Source organism: Lampetra fluviatilis, chromosome 46 (genome assembly GCF_964198595.1).
Source record: "Lampetra fluviatilis chromosome 46, kcLamFluv1.1, whole genome shotgun sequence".
Classification (NCBI taxonomy): Eukaryota; Metazoa; Chordata; class Hyperoartia; order Petromyzontiformes; family Petromyzontidae; genus Lampetra; species Lampetra fluviatilis.
This window is the reverse complement of record NC_136320.1, coordinates 85880-103114: the sequence shown is the minus strand read 5'-3', so window position 1 is coordinate 103114 and position 17235 is coordinate 85880. Positions and strand designations below refer to the sequence as shown.

The following is a 17235-nucleotide window of genomic DNA, read 5'->3' as shown; positions in this document are numbered from 1 at the left end:
TTGCCTCCGAAGCGTCGTGATTTTTGTTTTATTTTATTTTTATAAATTTTCATGTTTTACCTACGTGACTTTACCGAAAAAACCTAAGAATATGAATCCTTGCAGTCACGAAAGCTTCAAATCTAGAAATATAGGGTCTGTTTAATTCACGTTCAAATTTTTTATTTTGACGACGCACAGGCTCACCTTGAATGACCCTCGTCCAATGGTATCACTGTACTGAATACATTGTCAGACCTTGCCGTCGTAGAAATGAATGCCAATAAACGTCCGATTGAAGTCCTTCAGTGCCCCCGCAATCTGAACTACGCAAATGCACCCTCTTGGGTACAAACTTGCAATTGCAGAATTCGTGCGGCGATGCACATCGTGCCGAGAGCCAGACTTGAGGTCACTCGATCTCCCATCGCGTTATTACTCGCGAGCTGAAAGAGCCGGAGAGAAGTGTTATTAACTCTCCCCAACCCCCCCATCCCGTCTCCGCTATCGGTGCCGGGAAGACAACTCGCAGCTCCCGATCGGAAGCCGCTCTTCCACAACGCGCGCGGGCCGCAGAGTAACCAGGGTGAACTCAAAAATTTGCGCTCCTCCTTTTCGGCCCGACACACTGAATGCAGTCGAGCACCGCGGCAAAACAAAACAAATCCATTCATTGTGCTCCGACACACGCGAAAGGAGCGACAAAAGGGGGGCAGGGGGGGTTGGGGGCGCGACTCAAACGGGGATCTTCGTGGCCCTGCCTGGCCAGCCGAGCTGATCTCATCCTTCCGCATTTGCTTCCTTTGATTAATTCGGGCCGGAAAGGATCAGAGGGAGAGAAGACGGCGGCGGCGGCGCCCTTTTTTTAATTAAAATCACAGGAGACGAGCAGCGTCACGGGCGTTGACAGCGCCTGCGGTGAACGGTGACAGCAGCAGCATCAGGAGCAGCAGCAGAATCAAGAGCAGCAGAATCAGGAGCATCAGCATCAGCAGCATCAGCATTAGGAGCAGCAGGAGCATCAGCAGCAGCAGAATCAGGAGCAGCAGCATCAGGGGCAGCTGCTAATGCAACTAGAGGCGGCAACAGCAGGCAACGTCACAGCATTGGCCGATACAGCAGCAGAGTAACAACAGCTAAGGTCTATCGGACCCTTTTTTTGCCAGTATCGAGATGATGAAAAAGGGCTTTACCGTTTATGGCAATAATACAAGGGGTGTCAAGATGCTCAAACACCAAATACGACACACATTACAATGCATCGATTGTGCATTAACCACACACATACTTGTGGCAAAACGTGCAAACAAATATGCTTTGACGTTGCGTAATTGTCCTTCAAACTGATTGGCCGACACCAGAGAGCCTCTTTCATGGCTTTGTCTCACCGGCGCTAGAGACCAAAGAGAGACCAGAAGGACGCTAAAGGCGAACTGCACGAGTGCGATTCAAACGCCAAAGCATGAATATCGAATGCATGAATGGTTTCAAGCTTAATTGTAAATCGTAAAGATATCGTTTGCGATGTAAACCCGGAAAGAAAAGCTTGTTCACCGGAGTGGGTAGACACCCTGAACTAACGTGACTTTACCGAAAGAACCAAGAAGATGAATCCCTGCAGTCACGAAAGCTTTAAATCGAAAAATTAAACTAAAGTATTTGTTTTATTTTACCACGCAAGGTCCACTGAGCTATACAGCTTTTTCAGAAGCGACCTGGCCACACAATAGCCCAACGAAGTGGCTTATGGTGTGGATATTTGTAGCAGCCAAATACTCTAAACGCATGTTTTTAAATGCGGAGGGGAAAACCAGAGGACCAGGAGAACTTGCAAACTCCAATATGCAGGCGTCAGGGTTGGGATCGAACCCACGACCTCCTGTATACCAGGAAAGGTAGTTAACATCTCCTAGCCACCGTGGCACTCAGTGAACATAAGACCACTTCTGCCCCGTTCAAAAAGAAACCATACACGGACCTCGGGAAGAAAACTTCAGCACATTTTATTGCTTTGTTTTAAAGAAAAACTAGGTTACATTCAATGTGTACAGTATTTGTCGGTATAAAATTAATTATATAACCTCAATTCATACGTAATAAATGTTGATGCAATGTGTAATGGAACTCATGCCACAATCCACAGCGATGATGATGATTACATTGACGATGACCATGTTTATGATGACGCTGATAATGAAGACCTTAGCGTTGACAATGACAGTAATGACTGACATGATCATGTGGATGCTGGTGTCCATGATAATAACGATGATGCTGTACCCTCAAATTAACAGTGATAAGACTGGGTGCGCACGCACGCACGCGCACACATACACACACACGATCTACATAACCGTCATTCAGTGCAACAGTGCTGCGGTAGTCGTGTGTTCTAAGTGAGAAAATCTCCATATCAGAACTGGCAGGCAGGTGGAAAGATGTAAGAAAAGGCACTTCTCTTTTGTACGCTCTGCAAGGATAAAACGGTACGGGTTCCGTTCCCACCCGTGGAGGAAGGCCTTTCGTATTTCACGCCCGGTCACGGGGCAAAACACGTGACGCTTTTCTTTGCGGGGAAATACACCGATTGCACGTTTGCCACAGCAAGGCGCTGCTTGCCCCATGGAGCCTGTAAACGGCGGAGGCAAAGAGACGTGCATTACGGCTGACAAGGATTACAGAGCGGACGCCGTCACTTTGCTCACATTTTTGTGATCGATGCCGCCATCCACTGGGATAATTCACAACTAGTCTGTTTTGCCGCAACGCCGCGTGTTGTTTTCACAACGCGAATTGGATACAACGCGATGGATATAACGCGATTGAGTGAATGGAACTATGTTGTGCGAGTAGGAATAATCGGTCGTGACGGATGCCTCGTCATAGCATCGCACAAGGCGGGATGCTGCTGGATGCTTCAAGATGCTACCCACGTACCTCTGTCTGTTCAGCCTGCGTACGCATCTCACGTGCTATCGCGGACTGTGCTTTAACCTATATTATATATTATTTATTATAACGCGAGTTTTCCATAACGCCGAGTTCTTCAGGAACGTGTTCTTCAGGACAGACTGTGTTAGCAATTCCCACCAGGGCCACGGAATGTGGTGCAGAAGAGATAGAATCACGAGGATTGCAGATTGTGCCCCATCACTTTGCTCTCGTATAAAATGTCTGTCAAAAATGAAGGCTGGGTGGCGCAGATGTCAGAGCACCGAGCCAGCCCCTGTTGAGATGCTGGACTCGAGTCGAGGTGTCAGGCATCTGTGGAACAAACTGGGTGTGTCACGAGTGTAGTGCAGATGATGCGTTTCAGTTTGGTCAACAAATTACAACAAAATTTGGGTCTGCACTTTACATGACCGATTTCGAGCTATGAATTAGAAGTAGCAGCATCACGTGATAGATATTACACTCGTATGGTGGAGCGTGTGAGAAAGTGACGCCCTCTACTGTGTGGACCAAGGGGTGCGAGATGTTATCTCCCTCGCCGGATATACGGGAGGTCGTGGGTTTGATCCAGACCCAGACGCCTGCTGTATATTTGGAGTTGGCGTGTTCTCGCTCCCCCCGTGGGTGGGGTGAATTTTTCTCCGGGTCCTCCGGCTTTTCCCTCCACATTTAGAAATATACATTTCTAGTATTTGGCTGCTATAAATGTCCACGTGATAAGCCACTTTGTTGAGCTATTGTGTGGCCAGGTCGCTTCCGAAAGAGCTATACAGCTGAGTGGGCCTCACCTGGTAAAATAAAAAGTTTACAGTTTAAAGGAGATTTCAGATGTAGCTCGGTGAAATTCACTTAAATGGGCCGTTAAAGCACAAAGGGTTGTACAGCCTTATGGGATTGTCGTCTCATAACATAATCCAATCGCACAACCCAATCGTGATAACATTGGGGAGGAAAAGGACTTAAAATATTGTTTTTAATATCTGGCAGGAATTTTCGTCAGAATTACTAAACGTAACTTACTTCGTAAACAAGTTGGCAGCAATTCCACTGACAAACGTGGCTCGTGGGGAGATTTACAAACCGGCCTCCGCCACCGCCACCACCACCATCGTCATCCTGCCACGGCTGTTTGAGACCTCTCCCACGAAAGAAGGGGTGACCGAGAGATACATTCGAACCTTTGAAATCCTTCGCGGGGCTATACACGTGGCCACACTCACACACACTTCAAGCACTTGCAGTATGACAAGTGACGAAAGTGACCGTGCTAAATTTAGAAAACGGAGTGCTGCGTTGCCAGTTTGATAATATTCCACTCTGATTCACAATTTGGCGTAGCTAAGATGCTTGCAGAGACTGATAAATACCGTTCGGAGCCCGCTTTGAAATGGTAGGTTAAAACGTAGCCGTGGACCGTAGGTTCCCCAACCCCCTGCTTTAACGCAGGCGATGAGGGAAGCGTATGCGATGCTGGGAACACGTGGTGGGCAAACGTGCGGCGTGGCAGTCGGTTTGTAGAAAGGTGTCCGTCGGGGAGGAGGGGGGAAGGTGTCGCCGTGGTGGAAGTGACGATCTTTCGGGACTGCTGCAAAGGGAGTCCTCCTCCTGGTGGTCGGACGGGAAGAGAGAGCGCACACCGCACACACACTTTGTACCGTGACGGACGAGGCATCGTCCCAGTGGCGGTGTTCAGACGACCGCTCCTGCCAAAACAGAAGAAGCGATGGGTTTCACCCAACGCAATGTACACGCGCAGCCCTTATGACGATCCATCCGACTGTTGGACAAACTACAATTGCAAAGTCACAGGAACCCCGTCGTTGTTATAATTCGGCATATCCGTGAAGATGAACACGGTGTCGTATCGTGAAAAATTACATCTCGGCAAGCAACCCTACAATATACCTACCGGAACTTCCCGTGGCAATATGGTGCGCAGTCAACATACCAATGTCAAACAAACCAAACCGTTCAGAAAACTGCACAGGCATTGCCCAAATTGGAGTACAAGATGGAAAACCCAGCAAAACATAACATGAAAAGGTCCACACAGATGGATTTAAGTACCCACTTCCTGTAATGCCATCTCCATACTCTTAGTTCTTTCGGTAAAGTCACGTAGGAAAAAAATGAAATTAATAAAAATAAAACAATAAAATCACGACGTTTCGGAGGCAACACAAGTCTCCGTCATCAGGTGGGACCGTCACAGCCAGATTAGCTGCCTCACTTGATGCAGCTAATCTGGCTGTGACGGTCCCACCTGATGACGGAGACTTGTGTTGCCTCCAAAACGTCGTGATTTTATTGTTTTATTTTTATTAATTTTAATTTCATTTTTTACCTACGTGACTTTACCGAAAGAACTAAGAGTATGAATCCTTGCAGTCACGAAAGCTTCAAATCTAGTATGCCATATCCAGTCCACCTGCAGTAGCCCAATGGGCTTGGCAGTTTCACAGATCGATAGGCGGGTCCACCAACCCCTCATCTCCACAACGTTGCATCTCGGGCGTGCACCCGAAACGTTTAAAAGACGCGGCCACACTTGCCTGGACGGTGGTGTGGCGGGCACCCCTAGCAGAGCTGCGCGTGCTGCACGACGTTCTGCAGGGACTTGCGGGTCACCAGCAGCCGCACCGCCTCCTCGTTCTTCTTGGTGAGCTTCTTGCGGGCTTGGTCGTGCGTCACCATCGTCATGTCCCACCCGTTCACCTGCAGCGAACGGCAGCGGCGGCGGCGGTGGTGGTAGGCGTGGCGGCGATGTCAGTCAAGTTAACGCCCCCGATTCATGGACCGAAATCGGATTCCGCGCTCAACGCACACTCGTCGAATTGTGTGTGTGTGTGCGTGTGCATGCGTGCGAATGGGGAGCGGTAGCGTAGCGGTTAGCGCGCTGGCCTCTGAACCCGGCTACCAGAGTTCGATTTCTACTCACGGCCAACACCAGGTGGCGATTACATGAACCGGTTATGGTCCTCTTTGAGGTAGACGCAGTCTTAAATGAGTACCTGGTGCGGTGTGTAAACATCGCAACTGGGGAAACAAAGGCGGTCAGGCGTGGTGCTGGCCACCCACCCCCTCGTGTGCCGTGCCGTCCTTCATAAGTGCTCGTGAACAGCACTTGCCCAAACAATCTGTTAAGGCTACACGGGGGATCTTTGTCTTGTGTATGTAAAGAACACCCGCGTCGTCTCGCCTGCATGATCTTGTCCCCGATCTTGAGTCCGGCGAGGTCGGCTGGGCCATCGAGAGCCACCTTGGTGACGTAGACACCCTGGGGGTGGGGAAAGCATGGGTTCATGACAAGGTTAGGGTTGTGTATTTTAGCGAGAAGTCGAGATTGTTTCAGCTACCGACGGTATGATCGATAGACTTGAACTCGAAAGCCATCTCTAGAATTACATATTTTTCTGGAGTGTAGTTATTGCTTAATTTTTTAGTCCCAGGAAAAGTTAGAATTATGCAACAATTAATTACTGTAAGGTCTTATGTCCACAATACATACATTCATGTAGTGGATCAAGGGCATAAGAATTGGTTATTTTTTATTCAACAGTTGATTTTGTTTTGCCCACTGTGGTGAATGCAGCGCTTCCAGTGGCTGTCGGGCTTGCTGATCAAATCGCAAACAACCAGAGCTTAATTTCTCACCAAATATTTTCCAGGTGCCTGGTAAACTGGGAGGTGACGTGTGACTTGTATCTACAGACATAGTATGGTGGATGCTGTGCGCTTGGATGCATTAATATTTTCCGAGTCACTGACCAGCACCCAACTGGCTGAAATTAAGCCTCAATTACAAAACACAATTCAAAACGAAACGAATACCACGATCACAATTTTATGCTCGTATTAAGCAGTCAATAATTTCCTGCTCAAATTAGCAATTCGTGATTATTAATCTCCGTTTTTTACAGTCCCGAGCCAGTTGATGGAAAATGCACAGTAGGATGGCAGGGGCATAGTCTAGGCATAAAACAACCACTCCCGACTTCTCCACAAAGTGGTGCCAAGTTTTGTTGACCCCCGGAAAGGATGATGTGCCCGATAAAGAAGATCATCATTTAAATCAATCAGTCAGTGCATGGATTACACGCTTACAAAGGGTACTGAACAATATGGCCTTGGGACACCAAGTGGAGTAAATGAGTGTAAAGTCAAGGACTGGCTCAGGAGAAGAGGGGAGGGACCTTGTCGGACTTGTCCATAGAGTATGGGTTCTGGCCCGGATCCTGGTCGATGCCGCCTCCGATGCTGAAGCCCAGGATCAGGTTGTCTCCTTGCCGCAGTTTCCGCACCTCAATGCACTCCTGTCACCAGGGGCAGGTGGGGAGGGGGACGCGGGGCGTTATTCAAACGCAATGCGCACAGGGAATTTAAACGCGAATCCAGGTTCCAGCTGCTCGTCATGAACATTAATTTTCATTGCAGTGAATACCGCACCTCAGATTAGCATGGTTAGCTACGTACGGTGTGAAAGAAGTTCAACATACATACGTCTCAGCCTGGTCACCCATGGATATACACACAAACATCACATTTGCTCATGTCCAGCTCAGAAGAATTAAAACAATAATTGTCTGAGTGTCATGTGAAGACCACGATGTCGTTGCCGAGTGGGTAAGAAAATGCTGCCACCTACTGTGTGGATCAGAGGTCACTTAGAGACCTCAGAGGTAGTTCTGTGACATCAGCTTTTATGACCGTTCTCGAACACAAGCGGTTGCACCCGTACCCAAGTTGGTCCCCGCCCTGCACCGACCAGCGTGCACCAAGTATGGTCAAGCAATGCCGCACGACTCGTGCGGCGTGGCTAGACCTCCATCCAGCAGCCGAGTAGCTGACCAAGGGGGCCGGCAAATTACAAGGCACGGCGGTGGAGCCCATGTCATTGTCCTCGGAGTTATTACGAGCGGACCGTGCAAGCGGCGGGGGCCCGGAATGCCGGGCATGCAGAGGGCAAGGTGTCGGCTTATTCGAGCAGTTGGTCACGTGCACTGGTGCCGGATGCGGGGGGTGTGCGCGAGTGACAGCGGAGGGGGGGGCGTGCGAGACGGACCGGACAGAGCTGCATGGAAACGAGGATCAGCAAGTGTAGAATAAAGGGAGGTTCATCTTCTTGGTTCTTTCGGTAAAGTCACGTAGAAGGGAAATAATAAAAATAAAACATAATAAAATCATTCTCACGACGTTTCGGCCACAACGCAAGCAGCCGTCCTCAGGTGAAAAACAGGTCTATCGGGAAGACAGACCTGTTCTTCACCTGATAATTATTTTATTGTTTTATTTTTATTATTTTATTATTTCCCTTCTATGTGACTTTACCGAAAGAACCAAGAAGATGAATCCCTGCAGTCACGAAAGCTTTAAATCGAAAAATAAAGGGAGGTTATTACAAGTTCATCTGCAATACGGTGCACATGCACGAGGAGAGCCTGGGTATCTGCTCTTACGGTCTTATTCCTTAATTGTAGTCAATTAATTGTAATGTAAGCGTTTATTTTAGATGACAATACACAGGGTGCACTGCTTTGTCAATTATAGACTAAACGGCATGTACAGGCTTTGTATTATAAATATCCTAAGATGTAAATACGTTATGAAAAGCACTCTTGGGATGCCTATGCTGATGTGAAGTGCGCGATATACGTGAAGTTTTAATGAGTCTTCTCTTCCACTGTGCAACAGAGCCACGCCAGGGCTGACTCTGGAAGCACTGTAGAATCCCTGAGTCGTGTCAATGGAATTGAGGGCATCCAAGACGTGAGTTTCTTGGAGCATCAGGACATCAACGTTACAGGTCTTCATTTTGTTCCCGAGATAATCTCACTTCGCCCGCGAGAGTCCAATCAATGTTCAGTTGGAGGATCCTTGTTCCCGGGGTCTATCTGACACGCTGTTTTGCCATGAACAGGGCCGTTGGCGTGGCTTGTGTTGTTGCTCTGGAGGCTGGGAGATCTATGATCAATGTTGGTAGTGGTGATGGTGGTGGTGATGGTGGTGGTGATGGTGTTGGTGGTAGTGTGCGTGTGTTGTTGTTGCTCTGGAGATCGGGAGATCGATGATCGATGATTGGTCGCCGCGCTGATGGCATTTTCGTCGTGGTTTCTCACTTAACAGAGTTGGCCTCGTGAAGGCTGCCACCTTCCACTCCGCTGTATTGCCGACAATCAGAATGTCGCATCGCAAGATCGCAAGAGTTGGCAAAGCCTTGTGGAGGCCTTAATCGGTGGAATGATCACGATTGATAATTATCAGGATGCTTATTTTGTTAATTGAGTTATGCTTCATCGTGAAATTTGCCACTAACATTTTCTGACAGTGTTATTCGTTAGTCACGACTGTTATGTAAGCCGAGCCACTCTGAACACAAGGAGCTGTTGCCACAATAAAGAGAGAGGGGAGGGTGCGAATGGTCTCTCTACACCCAACCCACTTATCCACAGCAACCAGATCTCCCCCAGCTCTCACACACCCATCCCATACAATTCATCCCAACCGATTCGACCGTCATTAAATATTTCACGATGAAAACAAACACCCTTGGCATTGTCTCCGTAAAACCTGATGCAGCACTGAGCATCACAAACATCACTAAACGATTCTAGATTTGAAGCTTTCGTGACTGCAAGGATTCATATTCTTAGGTTTTTTCGGTAAAGTCACGTAGGTAAAAAATTAAAATTAATAAAAGTTAAATAAAAATAAAAATCACGACGTTTCGGAGGCAACACAAGCTTCCGTCTTCAGGTGGAACCGTCACAGCACGATAGCTGTATCAAGATACAGCTATCGTTAGCTGTATCAACATACAGCTATCGTGCTTCCGTCTTCAGGTGTATCAAGATACAGCTATCGTTAGCTGTATCAAGATACAGCTATCGTGCTGTGACGGTTCCACCTGAAGACGGAAGCTGGTGTTGCCTCCGAAACGTCGTGATTTTTATTTTATTTTTAATTAACTTTTATTAATTTTAATTTTTTACCTACGTGACTTTACCGAAAAAACCTAAGAATATGAATATCACTAAACGAGTGTGTGCGTACGCGTACAGCCCTTTTGCCAATCCACTGCTGGATGAGGGCCTCCTCACGCCGTACGGGTCGTGGGGGTTGAAAGTGGGGACCATAGAAGTACAGTCCAAGGGATGTTGCACTGCCCTCTGATGCTCACCACGGAGCCGCACAACAGACTGTGATCATCCGTTTCTTCGTGGTAGTCACCCATCGAAGCACTACCCAGGTTACGTTCTGCTTAGCTTTCAAGATCTGATAATTTGGTAATCATCATCATTATCATTGGCTGTTTAATCCACTGCTGGATGAAGGACCACGGGACAATGGATATCAATTACATCACCTGGTTAAATAAGGGAGCACTCAAGGGAACTTATGCACGGTTCAAAAAGGTCAACGAATCTCAATTCCTCTCCATAGGCTCAGAACGGATTACAAAAGGATATTGAATCTCAAAGGGATCACCCGACCAACAACGAAAATGCTTTGAACGTGATGAATCTCAAAGGGTTAACATCTGGTTAATAAACAAAACATGTCAATGAGATGATTACCTGGTTACATAGGGTGTAATGAAACCCAATAGGATCTCCGGACACGATTAAGGAAATCAATATCAATGACTTCACGGATAATTAAATGAAAAAATACAATGACTATCGTTATGGAAATGTTATTAAACGGAGGAAAATGAATCTGAAGAACGTAACAGGGATCCGTAAATGACGCCTGCTGCTGTATATTTGGAGTTTGCGTGTCTTTCTACCCGTGCACGTGTGGATTTTTCTCCGGGTCCTCCGATTTTCCCCTCCACATTTAGAATCAACATCACGCGTTTAGAGTATTTGGCTGCTTTAATTTTCCACGTGATAAGCCACTTCGTTTAGCTATCATTTGCGATAGCCAAGTTGCTTCTGAAAAATAGCTCCATAGCTCAGTGGGCCTTACCTTGGTAAAATAAAAATAAAGTTTAGTTGTAGTTTATCTCCTTGTTAAATCAAAATCAATACATCTTAAGTGAGGCCACATGCAACCGCACTGATCACAATCCATCTCGATTGACGCAACCCAGAGTTTAAAAAGTCAACGTGTGAATTTCTCACAGTGGGGGAACTTTAACAGGTGGTTCAAATCTAGACGTAACTTGCCAGCAGTACATCAATTGAGTTGGAGTGGCGACGCATTGGTTAGGGCTGCAGGAGCGCTCGGCCACGGCTAAAAACCAGTGGCGAACATGGTATTATTACACTGGTCAACAAAAAAAAAATTCTGGCCTGGACTTTTGCAGCTGTTATAGACCAATCTCAGATTTGCTCTATCACATCTCATTTTATGCTATCGGCATACCCCATTTTCATTGATTTTACCCGAAATTAACTCTGTCACTTATGATTGCAAGTTGTTGCGAGTCGGTGACTGCTTTAGTGTTAAAATATGGTGCTGTATTTTTAGGATAGTGTGTTTATAATATCATTTTATGTAGATATCCACATTTATTTAATATTTTTCTTCTGCAGTTTTTATTGAAAATGCAATATTTGATATCTCAAAAACCTGATGTGATAGACAAAAACTGATGCCAGATTTGGAATCGGCACCCCAAAGTAACGTTAAAACCGTTGGAATACCTTATGCCAGAAAAAGTGTGTTGACCAGTGTTATTATTCTCAGACTCAGTAATACCATACCTGTCAACCCGTACGTTTTACTCGTATTCTTGTGCAGGGAAATTGAGTTCCCAGGTCCACACGGCGTACAGCCGTTTGAATAGGGGCACATTTTTTGTCTGTTCGTTTGTGTTTCTCCCTTGGGATGGGACTTTGCGGGATGAACGTTGAGATGTATCAGGGCACGGGTGACCGATGAGGTCTGAATTGATCTGTAATAAGGTATGTACTGGTATGTAAGACGCACCCAAAACTTGTATCCGGTATCAGTAAAGTTATACAGAGACAAAGATCCCCCGTGTAGCCTTAACAGACTGTTGGGGCAAGTGCTGTTAGCGAGCACCTATAAAGGCCGGCACGGCACACGAGGTAGTGGGTGGCCAGCACCACGCCCGGCCGCCTTTGTCCCCCCAGTGGGTACTCATTTGAGGCCGAGTCAACCTAGAGGAGGCCCAGCATCAGTTCAGATAACAAACCTGGTCTCACACACGCACGGACGCATTGCAGCCGTGGTGAAGTATGGGTGCCCCAACACGTGCCACGCCCGTCACGTGTTAAACCGATGAGAGCGACGCGCAAGTAGAGAGTACAGAACAATGTCAAAAAGTTAATATCGCAGTACCCATTAGAATGATCTCAAGTTGTTAACCTGTTGAACCAACACGAGTTAGATAAAGCTCTTAAGAGGAGGGGAGTTTGATCTTAAAACGATCTCAAGTTGTTAACCTGTTGAACCAACACGAGTTAAATCAAGCTCTTAAGGAGGGGAGTTTGATCTTACACGAAGCTACTCATGGTTCCACCCTGAATCGCATTCACCGCACAAACCGTGGCGGTAGTAGATGCGGATAACCTGACGATGCACAAATGTTAAAAAACAAAACCTCTCCAGCGGTAGTAGCGTAGCCACTGCGGTCGTCCGCAACAGGGAGTCGTGGTGTGACGACGTTTCGACGACGCGATGTGTCCCGAGATCCACGAATACGACGGAGGCGACATCAAGTCCTGACGTGGTCACGTCTGATCTGGCCTGACCACCCTGTTGTGAGCATTGTAAGTTGTTGTTCTCTGCGATCTCCCCGTGAGCCGTGGGGAAGGAAGAAGTCGAGAGAGGAGTAGACCGCGCCCTCCATTGGCATGGGGGGGGGGGAGACGGTGACCTGCCGCCGTGAGAGGGCGACTTCACCCGCGCCTAGAGCGGCGGTCCGTAGTCGCGTGAGACACAGAGACTGAGACAGATACACAGAGAGACACAGAGACTGAGACAGAGACACAGAGAGACACAGTGAGACAGAGAGACACAGTGAGAAACAGACTGAGAGAGAGACAGAGACCAGTGAGACACAGACAGAGAGAGACACAGTGAGACACAGACAGAGAGAGACACAGTGAGACACAGACAGAGAGAGACACAGTGAGACACAGACAGAGAGAGACACAGTGAGACAGACTGAGAGAGACACAGTGAGACAGACTGAGAGAGAGAAAGACGGAGAGACTGAGAGAGAGACACAGAGACTGAGACAGACTGAGAGAGACAGAGAGAGACAGATAGAGACTGAGACAGAGACACATAGAGACAGACTGAGAGTCAGAGACACAGAAACTGAGAGAGACACCGACTGAGAGAGAGACACAGACTGAGAGAGACAGAGACACACAGACAGACTGAGAGACAAAGACACAGAGAGACTGAGACAGAAAGAGACAGTGACACAGAGAGACATAGACATACTGAGAGAGACTGAGAGAGAGCGGCGTTAGTTTGAGTACCACGACTGTGGAGAATGATTCTCCCGGTGTGTACGATGCCATCTTCAGCCGGGAACCAAACCCCAGCCACCACCACCGCCTCCACCCTCCAACTCACTTAATGGGGGGCGAGCGTGGTGGTGGGGGGGGGGCACCCGTGACGTCATCGCGCGCGTTCACCATCGGCGGTGAGCGTCAAAAAAGGGCGGTAAACGCGCTTTGACGTCATCGCGCGCGGCCGTCTGTGCGAGTTGTACGTCATGTGTAGTGTGCTACGTCAAGTGTAGTGTGTTACGTCATGTGTAGTGTGTTACGTCATGTGTAGTGTGTTACGTCAAGTGTAGTGTGTTACGTCATGTGTAGTGGTTTGCGCTCCTTTGCGCTACGAACCCGGCCACTCGAGTTCGATTCCTGCTCCACGGCCAACACCAGCAGTGACGATTACGTGAACCGGTCCCGGGCCTCTCCTAGGTCGACTCAGCCTCAAATGAGTACCTGTCACGGTGTGTAAACATCGCCACGAGGGAGACAAAGGCGGCCGGGCGTGGTGCTGGCCACCAACCCCCTCGTGTGCCGTGCCGGCCTTCATAGGTGCTCGCTAACAGCACTTGCCCCAACAGTCTGTTAATTCCATACGGGGTTTCTGTGTCTTTGTTATGGAGGAGGCTCATGAAGGACGCTGCTGCTGCTGCTGGCTGTTGGAGGCAGTCGCCCTCCAACAACAACGGAGGGCAGAGGAGCGACGCTCACAACAACGAACGGAGGGCCGGGCGGATAAAATACATCAAGTTGGCACAGTAGGTACAGCTGGTGGTGCATCTACCGGTCATCTCATTCGGCCAACCCATGGCACCTGCTGGGTCTGTCCCAATATCTCCTGCACCTAGCCTGGCACAGTAGGGGTACAGCTGGTGGTGCATCTACCGGTCATCTCATTCGGCCAACCCATGGCACCTGCTGGGTCTGTCCCAAGATCTCCTGCACCTAGCCTGGCACAGTAGGGGTACAGTTGGTGGTGCATCTACCGGTCATCTCATTCGGCCAACCCATGGCACCTACAGGGTCTGTTCCAAGATCTCCTGCACCTAGCCTGGCACAGTAGGCGGTACAGCTGGTGGTGCATCTACCGGTCATCTCAGTCGACCAACCCATGGCACCTGCAGGGTCTGTCCCAAGATCTCCTGCACCTAGCCTGGCACAGTAAGGGGTACAGCTGGTGGTGCATCTACCGGTCATCTCATTCGGCCAATCCATGGCACCTGCTGGGTCTGTCCCGAGACCTCCTGTCAGCAGCGAGCCTTCGACACTTCACGTGGTAGCCTCAAGGTGCACCTGGCCTGGCACAGGCGCCGCGGTGATGTCATGTCACTTAGTGGCGAATCGCGTGGTATTACTTTTGGTGTTACGTCATCGCGTAATGAGAGACGGTGAAACGTTAAACTGTAAACGCGTCATCGTATTTAGATTCACGGAAACCACGGGGCAACACTCTGGAGTCTGGATGACGTGTTGCGTCAAGGTAAAGGTTACATCATCACGTAAAAGCTTTCTGACGTCAAATTTCAACACGCGGCCTGAAATGTTTGGTGACGTCGTCGCGTAACACGGTACGGAATTTACATTTCTGCCTCTGCATCGACAAAACCAATAAACCATTGGAACCTCATTTTCCAGTAGAAAAATATGATAATTGTTTTTTTACCCTTTTATCTGGCAACAAAACTGACACATTTTTTTTATGGTGCATTGTCTTTGAGTTGTGCGCCTTTTGGCGTCATCTGGTCCAACACCATGTGAGACGAGGCTCTAAGAAAAGCTGTCTCGGGTGTGGACCAATCAATTTCAAGGACAGTGCATACATTATCAGAGTTATGTTTTTTGTTTGCATTCCGACCGCAGGTATTGTGGTCAATGCAAACATGACTCCTTGTAAAAAAAAGGTGTCAGTTTTGTTGCCAGATAAAAGGGTAAAAAAACAATTATCAAAACCAATACAATTATTTTTTCACAATCCAGCAACCCCACGGCCTCCCTGCTGTCTTTTGTTACACCCCTCTGCGAGGGTGCTCGTGATTATTTTGTGTTGTGCATTCAACAGTATCGCGTCGGCCTCAGGCCCACATCTAACAGAGGGTCCTTGCCAAAAAATAAGTCATTAAAAAACACTTTTTGTAAAAACACGCTTTAATGAAATGTACCGTACTAGTAATGGAAGAACTCCACGACTCCAGGAAGTGGCCCCGAAGCTTGCCATAACGTAAGGGACCGTGGTCAATTACAGCCAACGTGAGTTTACCGTGGACAATTAAAATGTTTTAAAATATGTTTTTCATTTTCAATGATAGAATATAGTATTGTCATCAGTATGACATAAGTATACCAAGTTTGCAGTCGATACCACATTGGGAAGTGGGTTAAAATTGAGTTACAATATTTGAGGATACAACGACAACAACAGACAGAGTGAGTTAAATTAAAGCATTTATAATAAAAACATCTGGCAGTTCAAAATTGTGTCCAGGTCGCTTCTAATCTATTAAAAAGAGTTTTAGTTGTTTTTTGTCGTGATTTGCTTACCTTTGCTATGCTTTACACTCCTTTCGTGTTTTTTTACTGACACGCACCCCCGCCTTACTGGACGTTTGTGGAAAAAGAGCTTTATAGCTCATCGGATTCCTCCACTATAAATACATCTACTGCCATGGTTTGTGCAGTAGATGCGGTTTAGGGTGGAACCATGAGCAGCTTCGTAGAAAATCAAACTCCGGGGGGATCTTCTTCGTTGGGTCTCTCGCAACCAGGTAGTTTGTGAGTTATTTTTAACTTCATTGCAGCTCTAGCGAACGTGTTTGACTTGTTTGTGTTATTCGTGCGCCACCCATACGGTTTACCCCGTATTCACGGACAAGGAAATTGAGTTTTCAGGTCCATACGGCGTACAACCGTTTCAATATGGACAAATTAACAAAAAATATATACAGCAGAACGTCGGAGATTGAACGCCCCAGAACTCGAACAATTTGGTGATCGAACAAAATTTTCGACCATTTTTTGCCCCGGACATCGAACAAAAATTCTGAGGTCGAACAACTGGAAAGAACCTGTTTGGGCCGATACGCGTAGCCAGGGCGACCGAGACAAAGGCAAATGACCCAGTTTACGCGTAGCGCTCGCCCAGTGCAGACCCGCAAAACATCGTTCCATTAACTTTTTCGTTAATTTCATTTACTTTAGTGTTTTAGTGCTAGAAAAAAAGGCAAAGAAAAGAAAGAACCAAAGAAGGGCAGTTACCCAACGTTTTTATGGAGGGGGACTCCCCTTCCAAGCAACACTGACACCTCCTCCTCCCCTCCTCACCACCTTCCACTCAAGCCATCCACTCTCCTTACTACAGGTAAAGTGAAGTTCAATGTTCATTTATTCTATTAATTATAACTGTGTTTCTTGTTTTTTTGTATGCTTTTATGTACTGTACGGTATTTTAATATTGTATACTTTGTGTAAAAATGGCCCATAATAGGAGCATCCTTGGGTGAGATTGATTCGGTGTTCGAACAATTCGGTGTTCGAAGACGGTTTTGGAACGAATTAAGTTCGATCTCCGAGGTACCACTGTATTTGTTTGTGTTTCTCCCTTGTGATGGAGACTTTCTAGGATAAACGTTGATATTTAAAAGGGGTACGGGGTGACCAATAAGGTCTGAATTGGTCTGTAATAAGGTAGGGCACTGATAATGGATTGACAGATGCATGTCATATTCTTTGGGTCTTTCGGTAAAGTCACGTAGATAGGTTAAAAATTATTGATCGCAACACAAGCAATCGACGATTGCAATCGTCGATTGCTTGTGTCGCGATCAAAACG

At 47.4% G+C, this 17235-nt stretch overlaps 1 protein-coding gene and 1 long non-coding RNA gene across 2 annotated transcripts; one reads left to right on the top strand and one right to left on the bottom strand.

Annotated features, from left to right (window-relative positions):
- Positions 1–1958: 1958 nt before the first annotated feature.
- Positions 1959–13505, bottom strand: LOC144947616 (tax1-binding protein 3-like). The gene is made up of 5 exons (XM_078876823.1): positions 13392–13505; positions 7125–7244; positions 6131–6208; positions 5484–5646; positions 1959–4536 (listed from the first exon to the last, which is right to left on the bottom strand). Exons 1-4 carry the CDS (start codon positions 13431–13433, stop codon positions 5509–5511), a joined length of 378 nt encoding a protein of 125 aa, XP_078732949.1. The 5' UTR covers positions 13434–13505; the 3' UTR covers positions 1959–4536; positions 5484–5508.
- A 135-nt stretch (positions 13506–13640) lies between these two features.
- LOC144947587 (uncharacterized) lies at positions 13641–16742 on the top strand. The gene is made up of 3 exons (XR_013640079.1): positions 13641–13873; positions 14033–14167; positions 16605–16742. It is a non-coding gene; the product is annotated as an uncharacterized LOC144947587 (long non-coding RNA).
- The last annotated feature ends 493 nt before the right edge of the window (positions 16743–17235 follow it).

Bases quoted from the DNA above. Each gene is read 5' to 3' on its own strand.
- LOC144947616 (XM_078876823.1), bottom strand. From the start codon at position 13,433: ATGGCATCGTACACACCGGGAGAATCATTCTCCACAGTCGTG. The intron at 7,245-13,391 runs GTACTCAAACTA...CCCTGGTGACAG, and splicing joins AATCATTCTCCACAGTCGTG to GAGTGCATTGAGGTGCGGAA. The intron at 6,209-7,124 runs GTCCCTCCCCTC...CCCCACCCCCAG, and splicing joins CTATGGACAAGTCCGACAAG to GGTGTCTACGTCACCAAGGT.